Here is a 20,286-nt window from a genome sequence, read left to right on the forward strand (position 1 = left end):
TTATTACCAGTGATGTTAACCTTCATTACATAATTAAAGTGGCTGGTATCCGATGAGTTTCTCCAGTATAAAGTTACTATTTTCCCCTTTGTAATAAATAAATATCTTGAGAGAGATACTTTTAGACTATGCAGATATACTACTTCTCCTCAAACTTTCACCTATGCTACCAAGTACTATTACTGTGTTTTGTGCCTAATGATGGCTTTCTATTTTCCTCATTCCTTCTATATTTATTACTTGGGATTCTTCCGTAAGGAGATGCTGTCCTTTCTTTCTCATTTGTTTATTCAATTATTTATTTATATTAGTATGAACTCATGGATACTTAGCTTACTGTATGGGTTATAACCCAATACTATATTAATCTACTTTGCTGGTCAAATTGTTCCAGATTTAGCCACTGGAAGCTCTTTCAGGTTGGTCCCTATGCCCTTTCAACATGTCCCCATTCTTTTTTGGGAATTTTCTTAATTTCTGGTACCATGAGATGCTCCAGGGTCATCCTGTATTTTTCTTGCCCAAGTCCTGGAATCAACCACTTCTCCAAGGAGCCCTAGTTCCTTTTATTGGAGAATGGTATTTAGAAAGCAAGATCTGGCCAGGCGCAGTGGCTCACGCCTGTAATCCAAGCACTTTGGGAGGTCGAGGCAGGTGGATCACCTGAGGTCGGGAGTTTGAGACCAGCCTGACCGACATGCAGAAACCCCGTCTCCACTAAAAAAAAAAAAAAAAAAAAAAAATTAGCTGGGCGTGGTGGTGCATGCCTGTAATCCCAGCCACTCAGGAGGCTGAGGCAGGAGAATCGCTTGAACCCAGGAAGCGAGACTGCGGTGAGCCGAGATCGCGCCACTGCACTCCACCCTGGGCAACAAGAGCGAAACTCCATCTCAAACAAAAACAAAAACACAACAACACACACACACAAAAAGAAAGCAAGATCTGAGTGCTAAGTGTGTCCACTGCTATGGCGGTATTGTTGCTTCTAGGCCTCTCAGTGGACAGAACTAGGAAATATATGTGTGTATACTAATACACGCATACACACACACATCTATATTTATTTTCTTAACTGTAAGTATATTTTTAAAGCCATGAGTTCATACTGATACATTAGATTCCAATCCAGTACCAAAGGGTACATCTCGGCCTTCCCTTTTCCTTATTTGTAATCTTTTTCCTCTGGCAGTGAGAAACCTAGCTCTATCTATATTTTTTATTTTCTATATGTCGGTATATGTGTGGTGTATAAAATATCTATATACAAAATTTCAGAACTTCTGAGCCATACCCCTATAACAAACAAATTTACAAAGTAGAGTTCGGTATCTGTGTTCAGTTATTTTTGTTTTTAGCCTTATGGTATCTAGTCCAATTACTGTTTTCCAAAGTTACTTAGGTTAGTGCTTGAAGTCCCCACCCACTTCAGTGTGATTACTAGTTTGTTTTAATGGCAGAGACTTTGGCAGGTTTAAAAGCCAATGGGAAGGATTCAATTGAGAGGATAAGGTTGAATAAACTGGAGAGAAAAAAAATTATACATAATTTTTTCTTCTTCATATGTTTCTATAACCAATCACTTGAGTTTTCTACATGAATTATCTCATAATAAGAAAAAAGAGTTTTAAAAATTTATTACTGCACATGAGGCCTCTGTAGCATAAAGACAAAGTAGGAATATCAGTAGTTCCCCAGCGAAAGAAGATTTATAGTTATTGTCAAGTAAGCTCCTTGGTTTTCTGGCTTTTGGACAGCATATTGGATTCCAGCTTCAGCTCCAGGCCCTTCTTGCTAGATGTCCTTGGACAAGTTATTAAACTTCTCTGCAAAACTTCGTTACCAAATGAGAAAGGGGATATAAAAGAACTTTAAAAGGATGTGGAAGGGCTTATAAATATAAAGTTGTATTATTCTTGTCACCATTGATTCTGACTTCTGTTAAATATTATGAAAAAACTACGTGATACAGAGCTAGCTGTTTCGCCACCTGGTTCGGTCTGCCTTGGCTAAGATTATCTGAATCAAGATCCTGCTAGGAGAAATAAAGAGAAAATGGTACCCACATATTTGTTATGTATTTATTCTTCTTCCTTTTTCTGATAGCCACTGGCAAGGCTCACATTCATGTGTGGTATACTACCAATTTTTTTTCCCTTCTCTGTGTTTAAAGTCAATTTCCCCCTCAATGATTTCTGCCCAGATACCTATTCCAAGTTGCACAAAGCGCTCTCTTGGCAGCCAAAGGAGGAACTTACCCACAATGCTATCAACCTGGGCATCTGTTGTGTTAGAGGCACCACCCCGATGATCAGAGAGGGATTCAGTCCTATCTGCTGCTGGCAAATGGGGTTGCTGTTGAGGAAAATACACATAAGCAACAATTTAATCGTAGACTATTTCAGAACTAAATCCAAAAAAGCTCACACTTTCAGTCCTTGGTTGGCTTGAGAAAAGAGTAATAGGAACTGGAGGCAAAGAAAGAAGAGCAAGATCACATTAAAAAAATAAAAGGCTAAAACTTAACTAACCCAGGAGTACTTTCCCCCAAGGAAGAACTAGAAAGCGTTGATTTTGCTTTAGACTACTGAAACATGTTTTTTGTTTGTCTCATGTAAGATCCATGTTATATTCAAAATGTGAAAATGTAACACAATCGTAACACAAATAGCTCAGAGGCTGTTGAAAAAGATCCCTGGAAAGACAATGTGGCACTATATAATTTGCTCTTGGCTCCAGCTGCTGACCAAGGTAAACCTGGAACAAAGTTCTTAAGGATGCAGGGTTGAAACTGGACTACAAGCTCATTGAGGACAGGGACCTTGCCTCAGATTTGCCAAGGTCTTTTACACAGGAAGTACTAAAAAAGCACCATGAATTTTATTTTCTATTTAAAGATCTGAAGGCAAATTAATGCCTCAGGGAAATCCTAGCATATTTTAGAAAGCACCCTAGTAAAAATAAAACCAAAGCTGTAAACATCTTGAAAGGGCTTACTGCTTTAGCAAGGGCTGTTTTAGACCTTCCTTTCATCTATTTTTAACATTCTCTGTCACCTTTTAAATGGAAAGGAAAACAATGGTGAATATGTCAAGATTCATAATGACAAGGAGAAATTAAAGCCAAAGAGGGAAAAAAGATCCAAGAAAAACCTTTACCTCTGGGTGACAGGGATCTGCTGACCCAATGCTATGGTTTGTTCCAGTCAACGAGTTGAGAAGGCTAAAGCCTTGGTTCCTATCTGAAAAGGAAAAATACAATCACTGCAATCTGTCATTTACATTTTAAACTGTTCAAATGGCTATGATGATGAAACAAAGGCTACTTATTTGTTACCAAAGTTTTAACTACATATATATATTTTTTTGAGACAGGGTCTCACTCTGTAGCCCAGGCTAGAGTGCAGTGGCACAATCACAGCTCAGTGCAACCTTGAAGTCCTGGGCTCAAGTGATCCTCCTTCCTTAGCCTCCTGAGTAGGTGGGAATACAGGTGGCTGCCACTGTGCCTGGCTATTTTTGTTTTTTTAATTATTTCTTGTTTTTTGTAAAGACAGGGTCTCACTATGTTGCCCAGGCTGGTCTTGAACTCCCAGCCTCAAGCCATCTCCTGAATCAGCCTCCCAAAGTGCCAAGATTACAGGCCTGAGCCACACCCCTGGCCCTGAATACATTTTTTTAAAGTACATTTTTTAAAAAAAATCACAGACTATTAGTCCAGGTGGAAAATAATAGCAGGGCCATTATGACAAACAAAAGGCCAGTGGTTCTATTTGCAAAGATCAACAGCACTAATGCTTTAATAGTCACTATGAACTAATATTCCATTGTTTTAAATAATCAAAAACATTTAAAAAATCAACACCAAGGCATTCATATCAGGTGAAGGCATTCATATCAGGTGAAAAGGAATATGAATGCTTTTTGAAAACAGTTCTAGGGCTGGGCGCGGTGGCTCACGCCTGTAATCCCAGCACTTTGGGAGGCCGAGGCCAGCCGATCACAAGGTCAGGAGTTCAAGACCACCCTGATCAACATGGTGAAGCCTCGTCTCTACTAAAAATACAAAAGATTAGCCGGGCATGGTGGTGGGCGCCTGTAATCTCAGCTCCTTGGGAGGCTGAGGCAGGAGAATCGCTTGAACCCAGGAGGCAGAGGTTGCAGTGATCTGAGATCGCACCACTGCACTCCAGGCTAGGCAACAGTGCGAGACTCCGTCTCAAAAAAAAAAAAAGAAAAGAAAAAAGCTCTAATTTAGATATGAATGAAGCATCTGCAGTTAAGGCTCCCAGTATGCTGTTCGTATTTACAACGGAGGACAAATCTGGAGCAAAACATCTAGCACTGTTCAAAGTGTAAGGGCCAGCCTTGATCCAGCAGTCTTCCCCAGAATGACCTGGAACGCTTTATTAAAACTATCCTAGTATTCAAGGATGCTATCTGAGATTCACTGAGTCAGCATCGTTAGGACAGAGACCATGGAATCTCAACTTTTAGCAAGTGCTCCAGGAGGGTCTTATGAACACAGTAGTTCAAAAAACACTGCCTTAGAGTAGAACATGAGACTGTAACCCAAGAGTAACAGTACAGAAGTCAAAGACTTTCTCTCTCAAAGAGACAACTTTCTCCCACCTTGCCTTTCCTCTCCCTATCTCTTCCCTGACCTACTCACATCTCTCTCTAAACCACCTATAAATTCCCTATACCCTTTCCCCGGCCAGATACCTGGTCATACAGAGATATCAAAAAAGAGAAACTTCACGGTGTCCTTCCTTCTTCCTTTCACTTGGGAAGATCTGCCTTTTAAACTGGGATGAAGCCTCAAATGTGGCCTGCTAGGCTGTAGCCTGCAGATTTCTGGATCCTGACTCTCTCCACAGAGGCAGTCATATGCAGCTATCAACCCAGTACCTCTGCATTAAAGGCTACCTTGGTCTGGGCAAAACTAAGAGGCTGCTGCTGCCCTACTGCTTTTCATTCTGTACAACCTCAACAGTGGTTCATGTGTACTCCTGGAGCCCCCCTTATCACCTCATCCAAAGGCCTGGGTGCCCAATTCAAAGACAAGGGACCAAGGTTTCAGCAGGGTAGGACACGGAGGCTCAGAGGCCCGAGAGAAGCAGATCCATGCAGTGTCCTATGATGACAGTTTCAGAGCCTAAGTACGTTTATTCAAACATCAGCATGGTTCTTTCTTTTGGCCGATGTGTTATTGATTTTAAAGTAGCTGTATGTAGTTATGTAATACTCAGACATGGATTTCACCTGTCATGAAGATACATGAGTGCTCTTATAATATACTTTAAGCTATTTGTACAAAAGGCAATATCTGAGTAATAAACTACTTCTGCAAGAGAGCCCTCACTTCTATTACTGGAAATAACTTGGACCTTGGGTAATTTTCAAATTCAGTTCATAAATCTCTCCATATTCTAATTCCACAGCTTATATTTTTCCTCTGTTAGGCATCCCCTAAACTTGGCAGGCCAGATTGCAACTCAAAGAATAATGCAATACAATGTCAGTTTATGCATGTTATGAAACCAAAGCAGTCTATTTGAAATGCCTAATTCTTTTTTTTTTTTTTTTTTAAGACGGAGTCTCGCTCTTTCGCCCAGGCTGGAGTGCAGTGGCGCGATCTCGGCTCACTGCAAGCTCCGCCTCCCGGGTTCACGCCATTCTCCGCCTTAGCCTCCTGAGTAGCTGGGACTACAGGCGCCCACCACCACGCCCGGCCAATTTTTTTTGTATTTTTATTGGAGACGGGGTTTCACCGTATTAGCCAAGATGGTCTCGATCTCCTGACCTCGTGATCCGCCCGCCTCGGCCTCCCAAAGTGCTGGAATTACAGGCGTGAGCTACCGCACCCGGCCGAAATGCCTAATTCTTTACAGTGGCTGCCTGCAAAGAGAACTGGGATGGACGGGAGTTAGGAGTAGGAGCTAGCTAGACTCATCACTGTATACTGTAAACCTTTAATTTTTGTTATATGTTCATGTATTATTTACCTATTCGAAGAGATTTTTGAAAATTAATAATTTTATGCTGTGTATCAAAATTAAAAATTTTTAAAAAAAAGTTAATGCCCCAATTAGAATGGATAAAATTATGAAAAAGTCAAAATAGTAGGAAGAAAACTGGACTAGTGGTCAGAAAACTTGTCTTTCATTCCTGGCTCTGCCTACCTGTATGACCTTAGACAAATTAATAAGATTCACAATTGACTAAGAGTTTACAATCAGGTTTCAGGCTAATTATAATAAGCCAGAAGGACTTTTGCTCATATTATAAACAATGAAGAATTTAGTCAACTAACAAGAGAGTTCATTATGTTCCGCTGCTTATATTTTAAGGAACTTAGAAACATACAAATTGACACAATGAGAAAAACAATTCATTTTTGTTTACCCAAAGTAGACTGCTCGCATATTAACATTGCTCAAAAAACTTAGATGATATTTTATATACCTATGGCTTTTAAAAAAATTCTGTTCTGTCTGGTTCAATGTTTATTAAAATTCCATCCACATGCACTCACTGTACAACTATTCTTCTCATAGAAAAGAATTACATAAATCTTTTCTTGCTTGCTAGATTTTTCTCCCCAGGATTCAGGGCATGGAAATGTCATCTCTATTAAGAAGGATTTATTCCTTTAGCAGGTAGTTGCTGAAACTGGCTCTAGCATCTACGGTTTTATTGACGCCACAAAACTCTAGACTAGGAAGGAATAAATAAAATTCACCTCCTCAGCTGATTCTTATGGAACTTCAGGGATGCAGAAAGGGGCAGCTCTTAAGTGATGTAAAATAAATTATTCTGGAAGGCACAATAAGTATATTAAACTGTGGTCCTAAAAACATTTGATTCAGTTTTAGTAGTCTAGTAAGTTGACACCAGTGGATGCATGGATAAAAATGAAAATATCATGAAAAAATCTGGCGGTGCTGGTCATTAGCATAGATTCTTCCAGAAAGTGTCAGAAACAAAACTATAGCCTCTAGAATAAAGATTTTAAATGGGAAATTCTTAAGCCTTGGGATGATTTTTTTTAACAATAAGAAGTTAAAAAAACTTGAAATGTATGAAATTATTTGCCACCTCTTTACAAATCTAAGGGCACACTTATTTTAGAAGCACAAAATGCATCTCTCATAGCAATTTTGACTTACATGAAACATTTAGAGAATTCAAAACCTAGGCAAAGGGGGAAATTTCAGTATGGGGGAAGGGGAAAAGCTGCTTTTTAAAAAGTATTTTTTTCCTTTTAATTTTTCTGATTTTTTCCCTTCTCCATTATTTACCAAGGCAGTATGACAAGCACATGAATTTGGAAATAAGGCATGGATATGAATCCTACTTCTACTATTTACTGTGTGGTTTTATATAAGCTATGCCTTCTCTGTACCTCAGTTTCTATGTTTACGCAGTGGGTATAACAATATTTACCTTGCAAAATTTTCCTAAGGGTTAGTAATAGATAACATTTACCAAGTGCTAAATATGTGCAAGGTAATATTTTAGGTACTTACAATGTTTCTTTAATCCTTACAACAATCAAAGTATGCCTTCTACACACAATAGAAATAAACATATATCTTCTTTATTGTATTATCCTCTTTTACAGAAGATTTATTTTATTATTCTCTTTTACAGAACAAACTATAACTCAGAGAGATTAGGTAACTTATCCAAAGTCACATAGCTGGAACCAGAACTTGAAATCTAGGACTCTCTGATTCTAAAGTCTATACTCTTTCCATTAAGGCCAGAGGTCTTGATAACATGTAAAGAGTTGAGACATAGACAATGTTTTGATGCACAACTACTGGCTTACTGGATATGACACAAACTTGGGTCAAGTACAAAAAGATGATGTTTCATTCATATATAGTTCTCTTTTGTCAGTAATTCTTTATTAAGTCCCTGGTTTAGACTGTGATTTTCACTGAAGTAAGCTGTATAACTCAGGACTGAATAATTAATCATATGCCACTTACTAACTGTTCACAGCCCAGCCCTGTAACTCCCTGAGGCACTGGTCACATAAAACAAATGGGAGACAGGTGGCTAGGCTCCATTATCTCTTCACTTTCCTCAAGCACATGTAGACTAGGCGTTTTGAATCTCAGTATTATTGACATTTCCAGCTGGAGAATACTTTGGTGTGTGGTTAGGTGGGAAAGAGGAGTGTCCTGTGCATCCCCTGCCTCTATCCACCAGATGCCTATAAGACTGCCAAATGTCCCGTGGGGGACAAAATCACTTCCAGTTGAGAACCACTGACATAGGTCTAATTAGAACAGGAAAATTCTGGCTAAAATCCTCAGGTTTTTAAGTCCTTACTTTTTTTTTTTTTTTTTTTTTTTGAGACGGAGTCTCGCTCTGTCGCCCAGGCTGGGAGTGCTATGGCGCGATCTCAGCTCACTGCAAGCTCCGCCTTCCGGGCTCATGCCGTTCTCCTGCCTCAGCCTCCAGAGTAGCTGGGACTCCAGGCGCCCACCACCACGCCCGGCTAATTTTTTGTATTTTTAGTGGAGACGGGGTTTCACCGTGTTAGCCAGGATGGTCTCGATCTCCTGACCTCGTGATCCGCCCGCCTTGGCCTCCCAAAGTGCTGGGATTACAGGCGTGAGCCACGGCGCCCGGTAGTCCTTACTTTTAAGTAAGGACTATAACAAAGATTTTCAATGAAAAAAAAGGAAAAAAAGCATTAAAAAGACTCAATCATTCTCTCTTGTCAGCACTGAAAATATCCTCCCTCATACTCTGAGAAACTTCTCTAGATGATTTCAGCCCCTAATTACCTCTGTCTGTGTGCCATTTGTCCTTGTTGTCCTTACTATTCAAGTGGCCCTTAAGAGAACATGCTAGTATTAATACTCATCTTGAGTCAAAATGCCATCCTCAACTATACTATAAACTCCTTGCGGACATGGACAATCGCTAATGGTTCTTCTACACCGCACAGCCTCCAGCATAGTGCTAAGTATACATGAGAGATGCTGAAATATCCACTGAATGTCTAATAGAACTGTGAGGCAGAGACTGCAAGAATTAGCTATGTAAATAAGTTTTTATTTTACATTTTTATATACGACTCAAATATTAAGAATTTCCATGACCACACCCCCCAACATGCCTAACAGACCTCCTAGATATTTTGTGTTCATATTTCAGTTTTTATTTCCTTAATGCAGCAATTATTTGGCATCATCTTAAGAAGTTTTTTCCATATTTAAAGTTTTCTTTACATCTCCTTCCCTGAACAAAATGTTTTTCCTTTATTATAAACATGTTCTTTTCCATCCGAGAGATAAGCATGACCAAACTTACTAAAACTAAGATATTTCAATTTGCATAGAGAAGTTGTACCTATTTTTGAATGATATTCTTAAATCAAACCACACTGTTTGAATAAAAAATTATTTTAAGAAGGAAATGATTTCACTAGCATCAGAGAAATAAACTTACACTTTGATATTACAATCCACTTCTTGGCAAACTGAAATAAAATGTTTTTTGAAATCATAAAATAATTAGGAGAATCAATTTATTCTTTTTCACTAAACTACTGTTTGAAAAGGGCAAACTTTGAAATCCATTATTAAAAATAGTATTTATTAAAGAAACAGGCCTAAGCACCGTACCTGGTTCTACCACCTGGCTTTAGATTCAGGAAAGTGAATCTGCTCTCCCTATGACACCTGGGACACCCGCTCACATGTCAAGAATGGTTTCTACTAATATTTGAACATATAATGAAAATGACCAGAAAGTAATAATACTATTTTTTCTCTTTTTCCTGATTATAAATAATATATTCATTATAAAAAATTTGGAAAAAAGAGAAAAGTATAAAGAAGAAAATTAGGCCAGGTGCGGTGGCTCACACCTGTAATCCCAGCACTTTGGGAGGCCGAGGCAGGAGGATCACGAGGCCAAGAGCTCGAAACCAGCCTGGCCAAAATGGTAAAACCCTGTCTCTACTAAAAATACAAAAATTAACTGGGTGTGGTGGCATGTGCCTGTAGTCCCAGCTACTGGGGAGGCTGACGCAGGAGAATTGCTTGAACCCGGGAGGCGGAGGTCGCAGTGAGCCAAGATCATGACACTGCACTCCAGCCTGGGTGACAGAGCAAGACTCAGTCTTGAAAAAAAAAAAAAAAAGAAGAAGAAGAAAATTAAATCACCAAAGATACCAATCAATACTCTGGTATTTTGTCTTCCTAGTTGTTTTTTTTTCCCTATGCACACATACACACAAATTCTTAATAAACTGAACTAAACATCAGAGTGAGTACTATCCTCTCCGATGCTGTAAAGGAATGCTTTATTCTAATTCCAATAATAGTTCCACTGTAAAGTCCTATCTCCAGAACCTTAAGCACACTCTTGAAAATCCTAAAAGGAATGTTCAGAATCAAGTCAAAAATCGTTCAGAACCAGTACAAGACTTTACCGTGAAAAAAAAAATAAAGATGACTTAAGTGATTCATACCCAGGTCTAAAAATAATTCCAAAGAAAGTACAAAAAAAGTTTTTTCAAGATGGCAAGATGGCAGCAGAAGAGCAGTGCCTCCAGGGTAACTAATTTGAAGAGATTTCCCATGATTCATTTGCTTACAGTTAATTTTAAGGGTGAACTTTTAAAACAAAGTCTCATCATTTTACTCATACTCTTACTCCTTCTTATTTTTTTCTCTTCCCCTTTTTCTCTTACAAGACAATCTCCTCCATCAAATTATGCCTTCTATACACACATACACCCACACACACAGATAGAGATCAACACATATTAATTTAATTTTTGACCACAACATTTACATTTAGACAACTGTCAGAGTATCCATTTTTTTGGCTCTACAATATTAGGCGCTGGGTTAAAAAGAGAAGCAAGTAAGTCTGACTCAAGGAACTCAATTTCATAGAAAGTAATGTTAATATAATTCTACATTATCCTAGAGTTCTACCCATCCTAGAGGTTAGGAAACTGGGGTCCAGAAACATGAAGCCATTTTCCAAGAGAACACGGGTAAAGACAGACCTGACTAGAACTGTCTTCATTAACCATTCTCCTCTAACAAATTTGATATTGTTTTATTTTCTGTAACATTAAAGTCAAATTTGTATTTAATCATCATTTAGTTTAGCAAAACAATTTTATTTAAGGCATTAGCCATCTGCTTTCTCAGAAGAGCAGCCCAAGTATCACAGATAGACCTTGTGTTTAGGTACACATTTCTTTTTTTATTTTTTTGAAATGGAGTCTCGCTCTGTCACCAGGCTGGAGTGCAGTGGTACGATCTTGGCTCACTGCAACCTCTGCCTCCCCGGTTCAAGCGATTCTCTTGCCTCAGCCTCCTGAGTAGCTGGGACTACAGGTGCCCGCCACCACGCCCAGCTAATTTTTGTATTTTTAGTAGAGATGGGGTTTCACCATGTTGGCCAGGCTGGTCTCGAACTCCTGACCTAGTCATCCACCCGCCTTGGCCTCCCAACATGCTGGAATTACAGGTGGGAGCCACCACACCCAGCAGGTACACATTTCTTAGCCACTGCTCTGTACAGCAGTTGCAAATGATTCCTTGAATTGGAATCTGAGATTTCTGCCATGGAATCTTGTTACAAGATTCTGGGGGATACATGTTAATAAATAATCAATTCTTTACATTTATAATGGGAAAACAGAAAACTACAACAGAAAGAATTGTTGTTTCTACTATTAAAATTCCACTAATCCTCCTCCATCTGCATTACTGGGGATTAAACTATAATAGATAGATTGAAAATAAACTCTCGGGGCTTTTGAAATCCAGTCTCTACAATTATTGCTTACCACTGGGGGATCAAAGTCACAACTGTGTAACATTTGTTTAATCTAATCCATCTTTCACTGATTAAAAACAGTAAAAGATCACAGCATTTCTCTTCCTTGCTCTCTCCTCCACGGTGGTAATTGTTAAAAGACCCACTGAATACTCAAAGAGTTACCAGCATGGACTAAACTCCACACAGCACTTGTTAGTGCTCAGGTGATAAAGCTGGGGCAGGGCCTTAGTGGTAACATTAAACTGACACTTTAAACAAGGTCACTGTACATAATACTACCTTCTCATGTGAAACAGTGACAACCTAGCCTGAAACAAACAAACAAACAAAAAACAACTCATCAGGCTTCTACTTACCATCTTCTTTTCCTTGCCCTTAAAACCAACTCTTACTTATCCAGTGCCTCTCAATTTAAGGCACAGTCCTGAGTATGATGCCTAGATCATCTAGGCTTGCAATTAGGTTATTTGATGTGCCAGACAAATTGAAAGAGAAGACAATCTCACTGGAGACCAAAGAGGAGGTGTGGCAGGAGCAATCAACTTTAAAAATTTGTCACATTTGGCAAAAAGCATTGACCCACAGTTTCTCCTTTCATGATGACAATAAAGGGACATTATCAAATTATAAATGACACATCCAAATGGATGATTTCCACAGCCACAAACCAGACTCTGATAGGACTGTGGGTAACTCAACTAAGCAGCTGAGATTTTATCTACATCCCTTTCCTTGAGCTACAGCCAAACTTTGAAGTTAAGGAAATTTAAGAAAAGATGGTATAGACAAGGAAAATTTCTATGACTGGAGATATCTAAAAAGCGCCACCCAAATGTAAAGGCAGTCCTAACCACTTCATTTCCTGGCCCATGAGAAATTGTACCTTTAATGCATAGCGGAAACTGTGACTTCCCTAAAAGTTTGACAGTCACAATGAATCCAATGGTATCTGGGAATTTCCTCTAGGGTAGAGCTTAGCACATGCAACCAGATCCTTTAGCTCAGTGTTTCTCAACCGTTTTCAGTACAGCCGCCCCACCAGGAATCTTTTAAGACATTTTCCCCCTAATTTTGACACACCCTCCCACTGAAATATTAATACCACAGATACACTGTATATGTGTTTATGTATTGCACATTTATTTGTGCCTTATAGATAAAAAGAGTAAAGATTTTTTGCCCCTCAAGAATTAATGTTCACCCCTTTGGAGCAATAATGTCCCTGTTTCTTCTGCATGCTTTGCACCATTCACAATAGCAAAGATGGGGAATCAACCCAGGTGCCTATCAATGGTGGATTAGACAAAGAAAATGTGGTACATGTACACCATGGAATACTACACAGCCATAAAAAAGAACAAAATCATGTCCTTTACAGCAGCATGGGTGCAGCTAGAGGCCATTATCCTAAGTGAATTAAGGCAGGAACAGAAAACCAAACACAATATGTTCTCACAAGTAGGAGCTAAACACTGAGTGCACATGGACAAAAAGATGGGAACAGTAGACACTGAGACTTCAAAGTGGGAGGGAAGGAGGCAAGGATTGAAAAACGATCTATTGGGCAATGGAATAATTAGAATTCCTGTACATGTACCCCCGATTCTAAAATAAAAATAAATTTTTTTTTAAATGTACGCTTTGGCTTAATGAAACAAGACACTGGTGGAGCCAAGAATATAAAACTAAGTTCTAAGTTAATATAGAAGTTATATCTATCAGGAAAATTTATAAATCTGTTTCTAGAATAATAATTTGCCTATAACTATAGTACTGTAATTTAACCTGTTTGCCCTTAAATCTGATATTAAGTAACAAAAAGACATTAACAGCACCTACTATGTACAAATAAGAATTAAAATTCAAACGAAGAGAAAAATAACTTGTTGTGACTCCAAGTAAAATAATTAAAAATAAATATAAATTATCTTTCATTTATAAGGAATGCACGAGTTTTAAGTTAACTATCTATCCTTAGCTGTACTTTGGATTAAGTGCAAAAACCGTGGGATAAAGCATCTCCATCATTCCAGATGACCTAAATTATTTAAAAAGATCTATTTAAAAGAAATAAGCCAAAAAGCCCAAAATCTCAGCTATCATCATCATTTCCACACGGTCTCATTAAAATCTTACTCACGTCAGAGAGCACCTAGGCTAAGGGAGTTCTGTAGCCAATGAACTCATCCGGCTTGGCCAGTGATTTCCCATGCAACTTAGGTAAATTATTTAACACTCTGCTCATTTCTCCAACTGCCCAGTAATATAAACCAACATACTGTCATGGAAAAACATATAACAGTCTTAATCAGGAGATCTATCATGTGGTCTCACGTTGGCTACAAACTCACTGTGTGAATATGAGCATGTTACCTCTCCTCTTTGGGTCCTGTTTTTCCCCACCGGTAAAAGGAAGAAGCCAAACCAGATGCATGCATGGAGATTCTATGTTCTAAATGCTTTCATCAGGCTAATCACATACACTATCATGCCAAACAAAATAATGCTCCTTATTAAGTTTCATAAAACACAAGAACATGTAATCTGGGTGAACCTAACTAGTAGAGGACCTAGTAAAAATATTGTATAGATAAACACTGGGAAGAAAAACATGATTGCTTTTCAAAATAACAGACTCAAAAGTTTAGGCCAAGTACTTCTCAACTTGAATTAGGTACAACTGTCATTAATGAGAATTCACTGTAGGCTTTTTGAATCATATCTACTTTTTGCCTAGATCATCTCTTAATATAAAGTACTCCATAGATTACTACCTGCTCTGTTCAGTAAGGCCTTCATTTTATTTGTAAATGGTAAAACCATTTTAAGATTTAGGGAATGTCTCTGAGTTATAGCAATCTGGAGTTTGGGAAATCAGGTCCATATCTGCCTTATACATACCCTGTAATACAGATTCCAGTTAAATCTCTCCTCAGCTCTGGTTTGTCCACACTTATTTATTATATTAGACAATTCCCATTCTTCCTATCCCCTTGGTCATTTCAGTCTCCCTGAGCTAAATCTTTCCCAATTCTGTTGGAACTTTCTTCACCTCCTAGGGAGACGAGGAAAAAGAGTCATCAAAATGAAAGCTAGTAACAAGGTAGAAGCAAGGGAAAATACATCATTGACAGATAAAATTTTCACCACTGTTCTCAGCATTATGACACAAAGTAAAATACATATCCTTTCCTTGTTTAAGTGCTTAAGCTACCAGCATAAAAATATATTCTATCTGCTAAGAATGAACAAAACAGTTCTTGGATTTCTCTATGCAATTAATTGCTTCTAGGACTGCTTCACAAGGTGCTGTTATTTAAAGCATTCTGCCAAAAAGGGTGGATGATCCCGGCAAGGATGCTATAGAAGCCATTCCTGTACTGGATGAATAGACTAGCTCAAAAGTTCCTAACAGTTTCTACCCAATGCAGTTGAGGACACATCTATCAACCACTTAGCAATAGCACTTAATAGTTAAGTGATTCTCAATGGGAGCCAGGCAATCAACATCTTCAGAGGGCTTGTATAGCATGTGATATGTATTTCCATACCCCGCTGGGTCTCAGTTGAGAATCACTGGATTAAATCATTCCTAAAATCTCTGAATATAGGAGCCTACTGATTTTCTCACACAAACTATTTGAAGGCAAGTGTCTTAATTTTTAGCAAGTTCAATATATAGACAACCATTCCAGCAATCTGAGTCTCAGTTTATTGAATTCCTCCATTTTATGGATGTTGTCCTCTACACTACTGCAGCCATGTACTCCCAGGGTCACACCCAGACCTTATTATTACCGATAACTACAACCCCTCCATCATCTCAACTTCATGCATCACCTATTTTTCCAAGTCCCTCTCTCTTCCTATAGTACCTTAACCCAATTATCCTTCAACTGCACCAGGACTCAAAACTACCATCTTTTTACTGACCCACTCCAACTGAATTCCACTCTCCCCTTTTTAGCTTAAATTCCATGGTCAATCATTATAATTAATCTCTTATATATACTACTGAATCCCTTGCCTCTCTCTTGCTGTGATACATTTGCTTAGCAAAAGCAGAACTGATTACTACACACACACACACACACACACACACACACACACACACACACACACACACACACACACACACACACACACACACACACACACACACACACACACACACACACACACACACACACACACACACACACACACACACACACACACACACACACACACACCCTCCACCCATGCTGCCTGACTTTAGTTTTATAATACCAAATTTCAAGTTGGGTCCCTTAATGCTGCCTGGCAAATCATACTTCACATCTCTAGGTTCATTTACTCTCTCTCTCCCCTAAATGACTGTTTCACATTTTCTCCTCTCTCCTCAAATCCTAACGCTACCTCCTCCCTTCTGCCCTCTCAATTGATATCCTGGCCTCCTACTTCGCTGAGAAAATTGAAGCAATCAGAAGAAACTTCCACAGAGTCTCATGACACATCTCCCCACTGAGCCACATTTGCATCCACACACCCCCTTTCCCATGTCTTTCTAGGTTTACTTTCCTCCTCCTGTGCAAAGCCAGTCCCTCCCCTTGTACACTGGAGCCCATCCCTTCTACCTACTCAAGGACATCACTCCGGCAAGTCTCCCTCCTCCTCCTACTTCATCCATTTTTCACCCTCTATTGGAACTTTTCCATCAACTTATGAACGCGCTGCTTTTGTTCTCATCTCAAACAATAAAAATCTCAACTACATTTTTCTCTCCAGCTCTCACCTATTTTTTTCTCCCCTTTCCTGCAAAATTTTCAAGAGTGTTTTATAACCACCATCTTCAAGTTTTCTCTTTCAACCTATTTCACTGAAACTGCTCTTCAAGGTCACTAATGCTAAATCCAAGGGACAACTCTCTGTTCTCATCCTACTTGACCTATGAGCAGCATTGGCATAGCTGACCACTCCTTCCACCTTGAAACACTCTTCACTTTTGCTTCCCGAATAAGACTCCACTCTCTTGGTTTTCCTACCTCATTGACCTTTCTTCCTCAGTCTCCTTTACTGGTTCCTTCTCTTCTCTCTGTCTCTTGATGTTGCAATATCCCTGGGCTGAGTCCTTGGTCTTCTTTAAGTACTGCATTCACTCCCTTGGTGATCTCATCAAGGCTCAAGGTTTTAAATGCCTTTCTCCCCAAACTCCAAAATCTCTCCAACTGACTACCTGCTATCTCCACTTGGAAGTCTAACAGCCACTTGGAGGTCTCAGTAGCCATGTCAAACTCAACATGTCCAAAACTGAACTACTGATAGGTGACCCTGTTTGCTTCATCTTGTAGCTGCCTCATTTCAGTTGACGGCAACTAATCTTTCAAGTGTTCAGGCCCAAATCCTGTTGTCTTCCTTGACTGATCTTTTTTTCTCATATCTCATATCTAAACTATCAGGAAACCATGCTGGCTCTACCTCACAATATATCTGGAATTCGACCTTTTCTTACCCCTTTCATTGCCCCAGCCCCAATCTGAGCCATCACTCTCTCTCATTTGTAATATTGTAATAGGCCTCTAAGAGATCTTGGTTGCTCTTCACCCTCATCATCTACTCTCCACAGAGCAGCCAGAGTGATCTTTTTAGACTTTGTCAGATCATGTCACTTTCCCATTCAACACCCTGCAACAGTCCCCTAGTTTACTCTGAGTAAATGTCAAAGTTATTATGATGGCCTTCAAAGCCCCAAATAATCTAGCCCTTCGTTACCTCTCTGACCTCTCCTGCTCAGCCAGCAAGTGTCCTGATATCCTTCAAACGCACCAGGCGTGCTCTCACCTTAGGGCCTTTGCTATAGCTGTTCCCTGTCCCTGGTATGTTCTTCTCCCAGATATCCACATGGTGAAATACCTCATCTCCTTGCTCAAATCTCAAGAAGACCTACCTTGAACCACCTTATTTAACATTGCAATCTACAAAGCAATCTCAATGTCCCTAACTCTGCTTTATTATTTTCCCAAATCACTTATCATCTCCTAATACACTATATAACATACTAATTGCTTGTATTGTTTATTGACTATAGCCTCCCACCAGAATGAAAGCTCCTAAGGACAGACATTTTTGTTTAATTTGTTCACTGATATATCCCAAACACACAGACCAATACTTTGCACAGAGCAAGTACTCAAGAAATATTTTTTGTATGAATGAATCAACACTTGAAACCGGAGCCTAAATTATGGACTAGAGAGATCTGAGGCCAGCAGAAGAAAACTCAAATGGCTCAGATACACTCAGCACCTAAATTATGCTCCCAGACAATTAGCTACTTATAAAAGCTGTACTATTTCTTTCAGATCTTAAGAAGGACTGTCACAGCACTGCTGACCTTTGCGAGATAGTAGACCATACTAGAAACAAGTACAGAGGAAGTATGAGAAGGAATGTCCACTATTTTCACCTTTCCCTATAGATGACTCCATATTAAACATAGTCCTGTCTTCTTTCTCTGTCTTGAAAAGTCCCTTTTCTTTTTTCTTTTTTTTTTTTTTTGAGCAGTCTCACTCAAGTTGCCCAGGCTGAGTTGCCCAGGCTGAAGTGCAGTGGCGCGATCTCAGCTCACTGCAGCCTCTGCCTTCTGAGTTGAAGTGATTCTTGTGCCTCAGCTTCCCAAGTAGCTGGGATTACAGGCATGCACCACCACGCCTAGCTAACTTTTGTATTTTTTGTAGAGATGAGGTTTCACCATGTTGGCCAGACTGGTCTCGAACTCCTGGCCTCGACTGATCTGCCCACCTCGGCCTCCCAAAGTGCTGGGATTATAGGCATGAGCCACCGCACCTGGCCAAAAGTCACTTTTCAATACTACATAATTTAGGAATTAGAGAAAGCAAGGTCAGGCAAGGGGCTGATGTGGCTTTCAAAATGCTGAATTTATTCCCATGGATTAAACACAGACTCTTACAAGTTAGAACTAGAAGACTATCATTTATGTCAGTGGTTGTCAACCATGGCTGTATATTTGAATCCCAGAGGCACTTAAAAAATACTGTAGCTGCCCCTCCCTTGGGTGAGGCTCAGGTAGCATAGGTTTTAAAAGCTCCCAGGTGACTAAAGTTCCCAGGTGATTCCAATGTGCAAACACGTTTGAGAACTGATGAGCTATATGACCTTGGGCAAACTACTTGGCTCCACTGAGCCTAACTCATATGGCTTTTGTGAGGATTAAATAAGATTTTGCACGTATACTATCAGCTGCTATTAGTATCACTGCCACTTCTCCCTTTTCTATCATCACCACCACCTTTTCTACTATTACCATTAGTATCATCATTGGTGGTATCATTTCCTTCCTTCTTTTCTTTCTTTTTATTGAGATTTAATTTACATATCATAAAATCCAGCCTTTTAAAAATGTATGATTCAGTGGTTTTTAGTATATTCACAAAGTTGTGCAACCATCATCACCATTTAATTCCAGAACATTTTCACCACCCCAGAAATACCATACCCATGAGCAACCTCTCCTTCCAGCCCCTGGGAACCGCTAATCTACTTTCTATCTTTATGAATTTAACTATTCTGGATATTTCATATGAATGAAATCCTATAATATGTAGCCTCTCATGTTGGGCTTTTTTCACTTAGCATAATGTTTTTGAAGTTCATCCACACTGTAGCATATATTCATGCTTCATTTTTATGATTGAATAACAGTCCATTGTATGGATATACCACATTTTGTTTTCAGCAGTTTTTCTCACTTTTTGGCATTTATGAATAATACTGCTATGAACACTTATACACACTATTTTGTGTGCTCATGTTTCCAGTTCTCTTCGGTATATAGTCAGGAGTGGAACTGCTGGGTCATATGGTAATTCTATGTTTAACTTTTTGAGCAATTACTAAACTCTCTAAAGTGGCTGCAGCACCATTTTATATTCCCACCATCAGTGTACAAGGTTTCTAATTTCTCCATATCCTCACCAACATTTGTTATTATCTTTCTGACCCTAGCCATCCTAGTAAGTGTGAAGTGGTATTTCATTGTTGTGATTTGCATTTTCCTGGTGACTAATGATGGTAAGCATCTTTTCTTTTTTTTTTTTAATACTGAATTGGGGTCTCGCTCTGTTGCCCAGGCTGGAGTACAGTGGCACAATCTTAGATCATCACAGCACTGAACTCTAGGCTCAAGTGATCCTTCCTGTTTCAGCCTCCCCAATAGCTGGGACTACAGGTGCATGCCACCAGGCCCGGTTGATTTTTAAATTCTTTTTGTAGAGACAGAGTTCTCACTATGTTGCCCAGGCTGGTTTTGAATGCCTGACCTCAAACAATTCTCCTGCCTCGACCTCCCAAAGTGTTGGGATTTCGGGCATAAGCCACCATGCCTGGCCAACGTTAAGCATCTATTCATGTTCTCACTGGCCATTTGTGTATTTTCTTGCCTATCCAAATTCTTTATCAT

At 39.3% G+C, this 20,286-nt stretch overlaps 1 protein-coding gene across 7 annotated transcripts in view; it reads right to left on the minus strand.

Moving 5' to 3' along the window:
- Positions 1-20,286, minus strand: part of AAGAB (alpha and gamma adaptin binding protein) — a 59,119-nt gene that overhangs the window by 5,325 nt on the left and 33,508 nt on the right. For all 7 annotated transcript variants that reach the window (NM_001131313.1, XM_063715982.1, XM_063715984.1 and 4 more), the window contains 2 exon segments: positions 2,256-2,352; positions 3,156-3,238. In NM_001131313.1, the coding sequence (NP_001124785.1) occupies positions 2,256-2,352; positions 3,156-3,238 (180 nt within the window).

The sequence above is a fragment of the Pongo abelii genome, chromosome 16 (genome assembly GCF_028885655.2).
Source record: "Pongo abelii isolate AG06213 chromosome 16, NHGRI_mPonAbe1-v2.0_pri, whole genome shotgun sequence".
Taxonomy (NCBI): Eukaryota; Metazoa; Chordata; class Mammalia; order Primates; family Hominidae; genus Pongo; species Pongo abelii.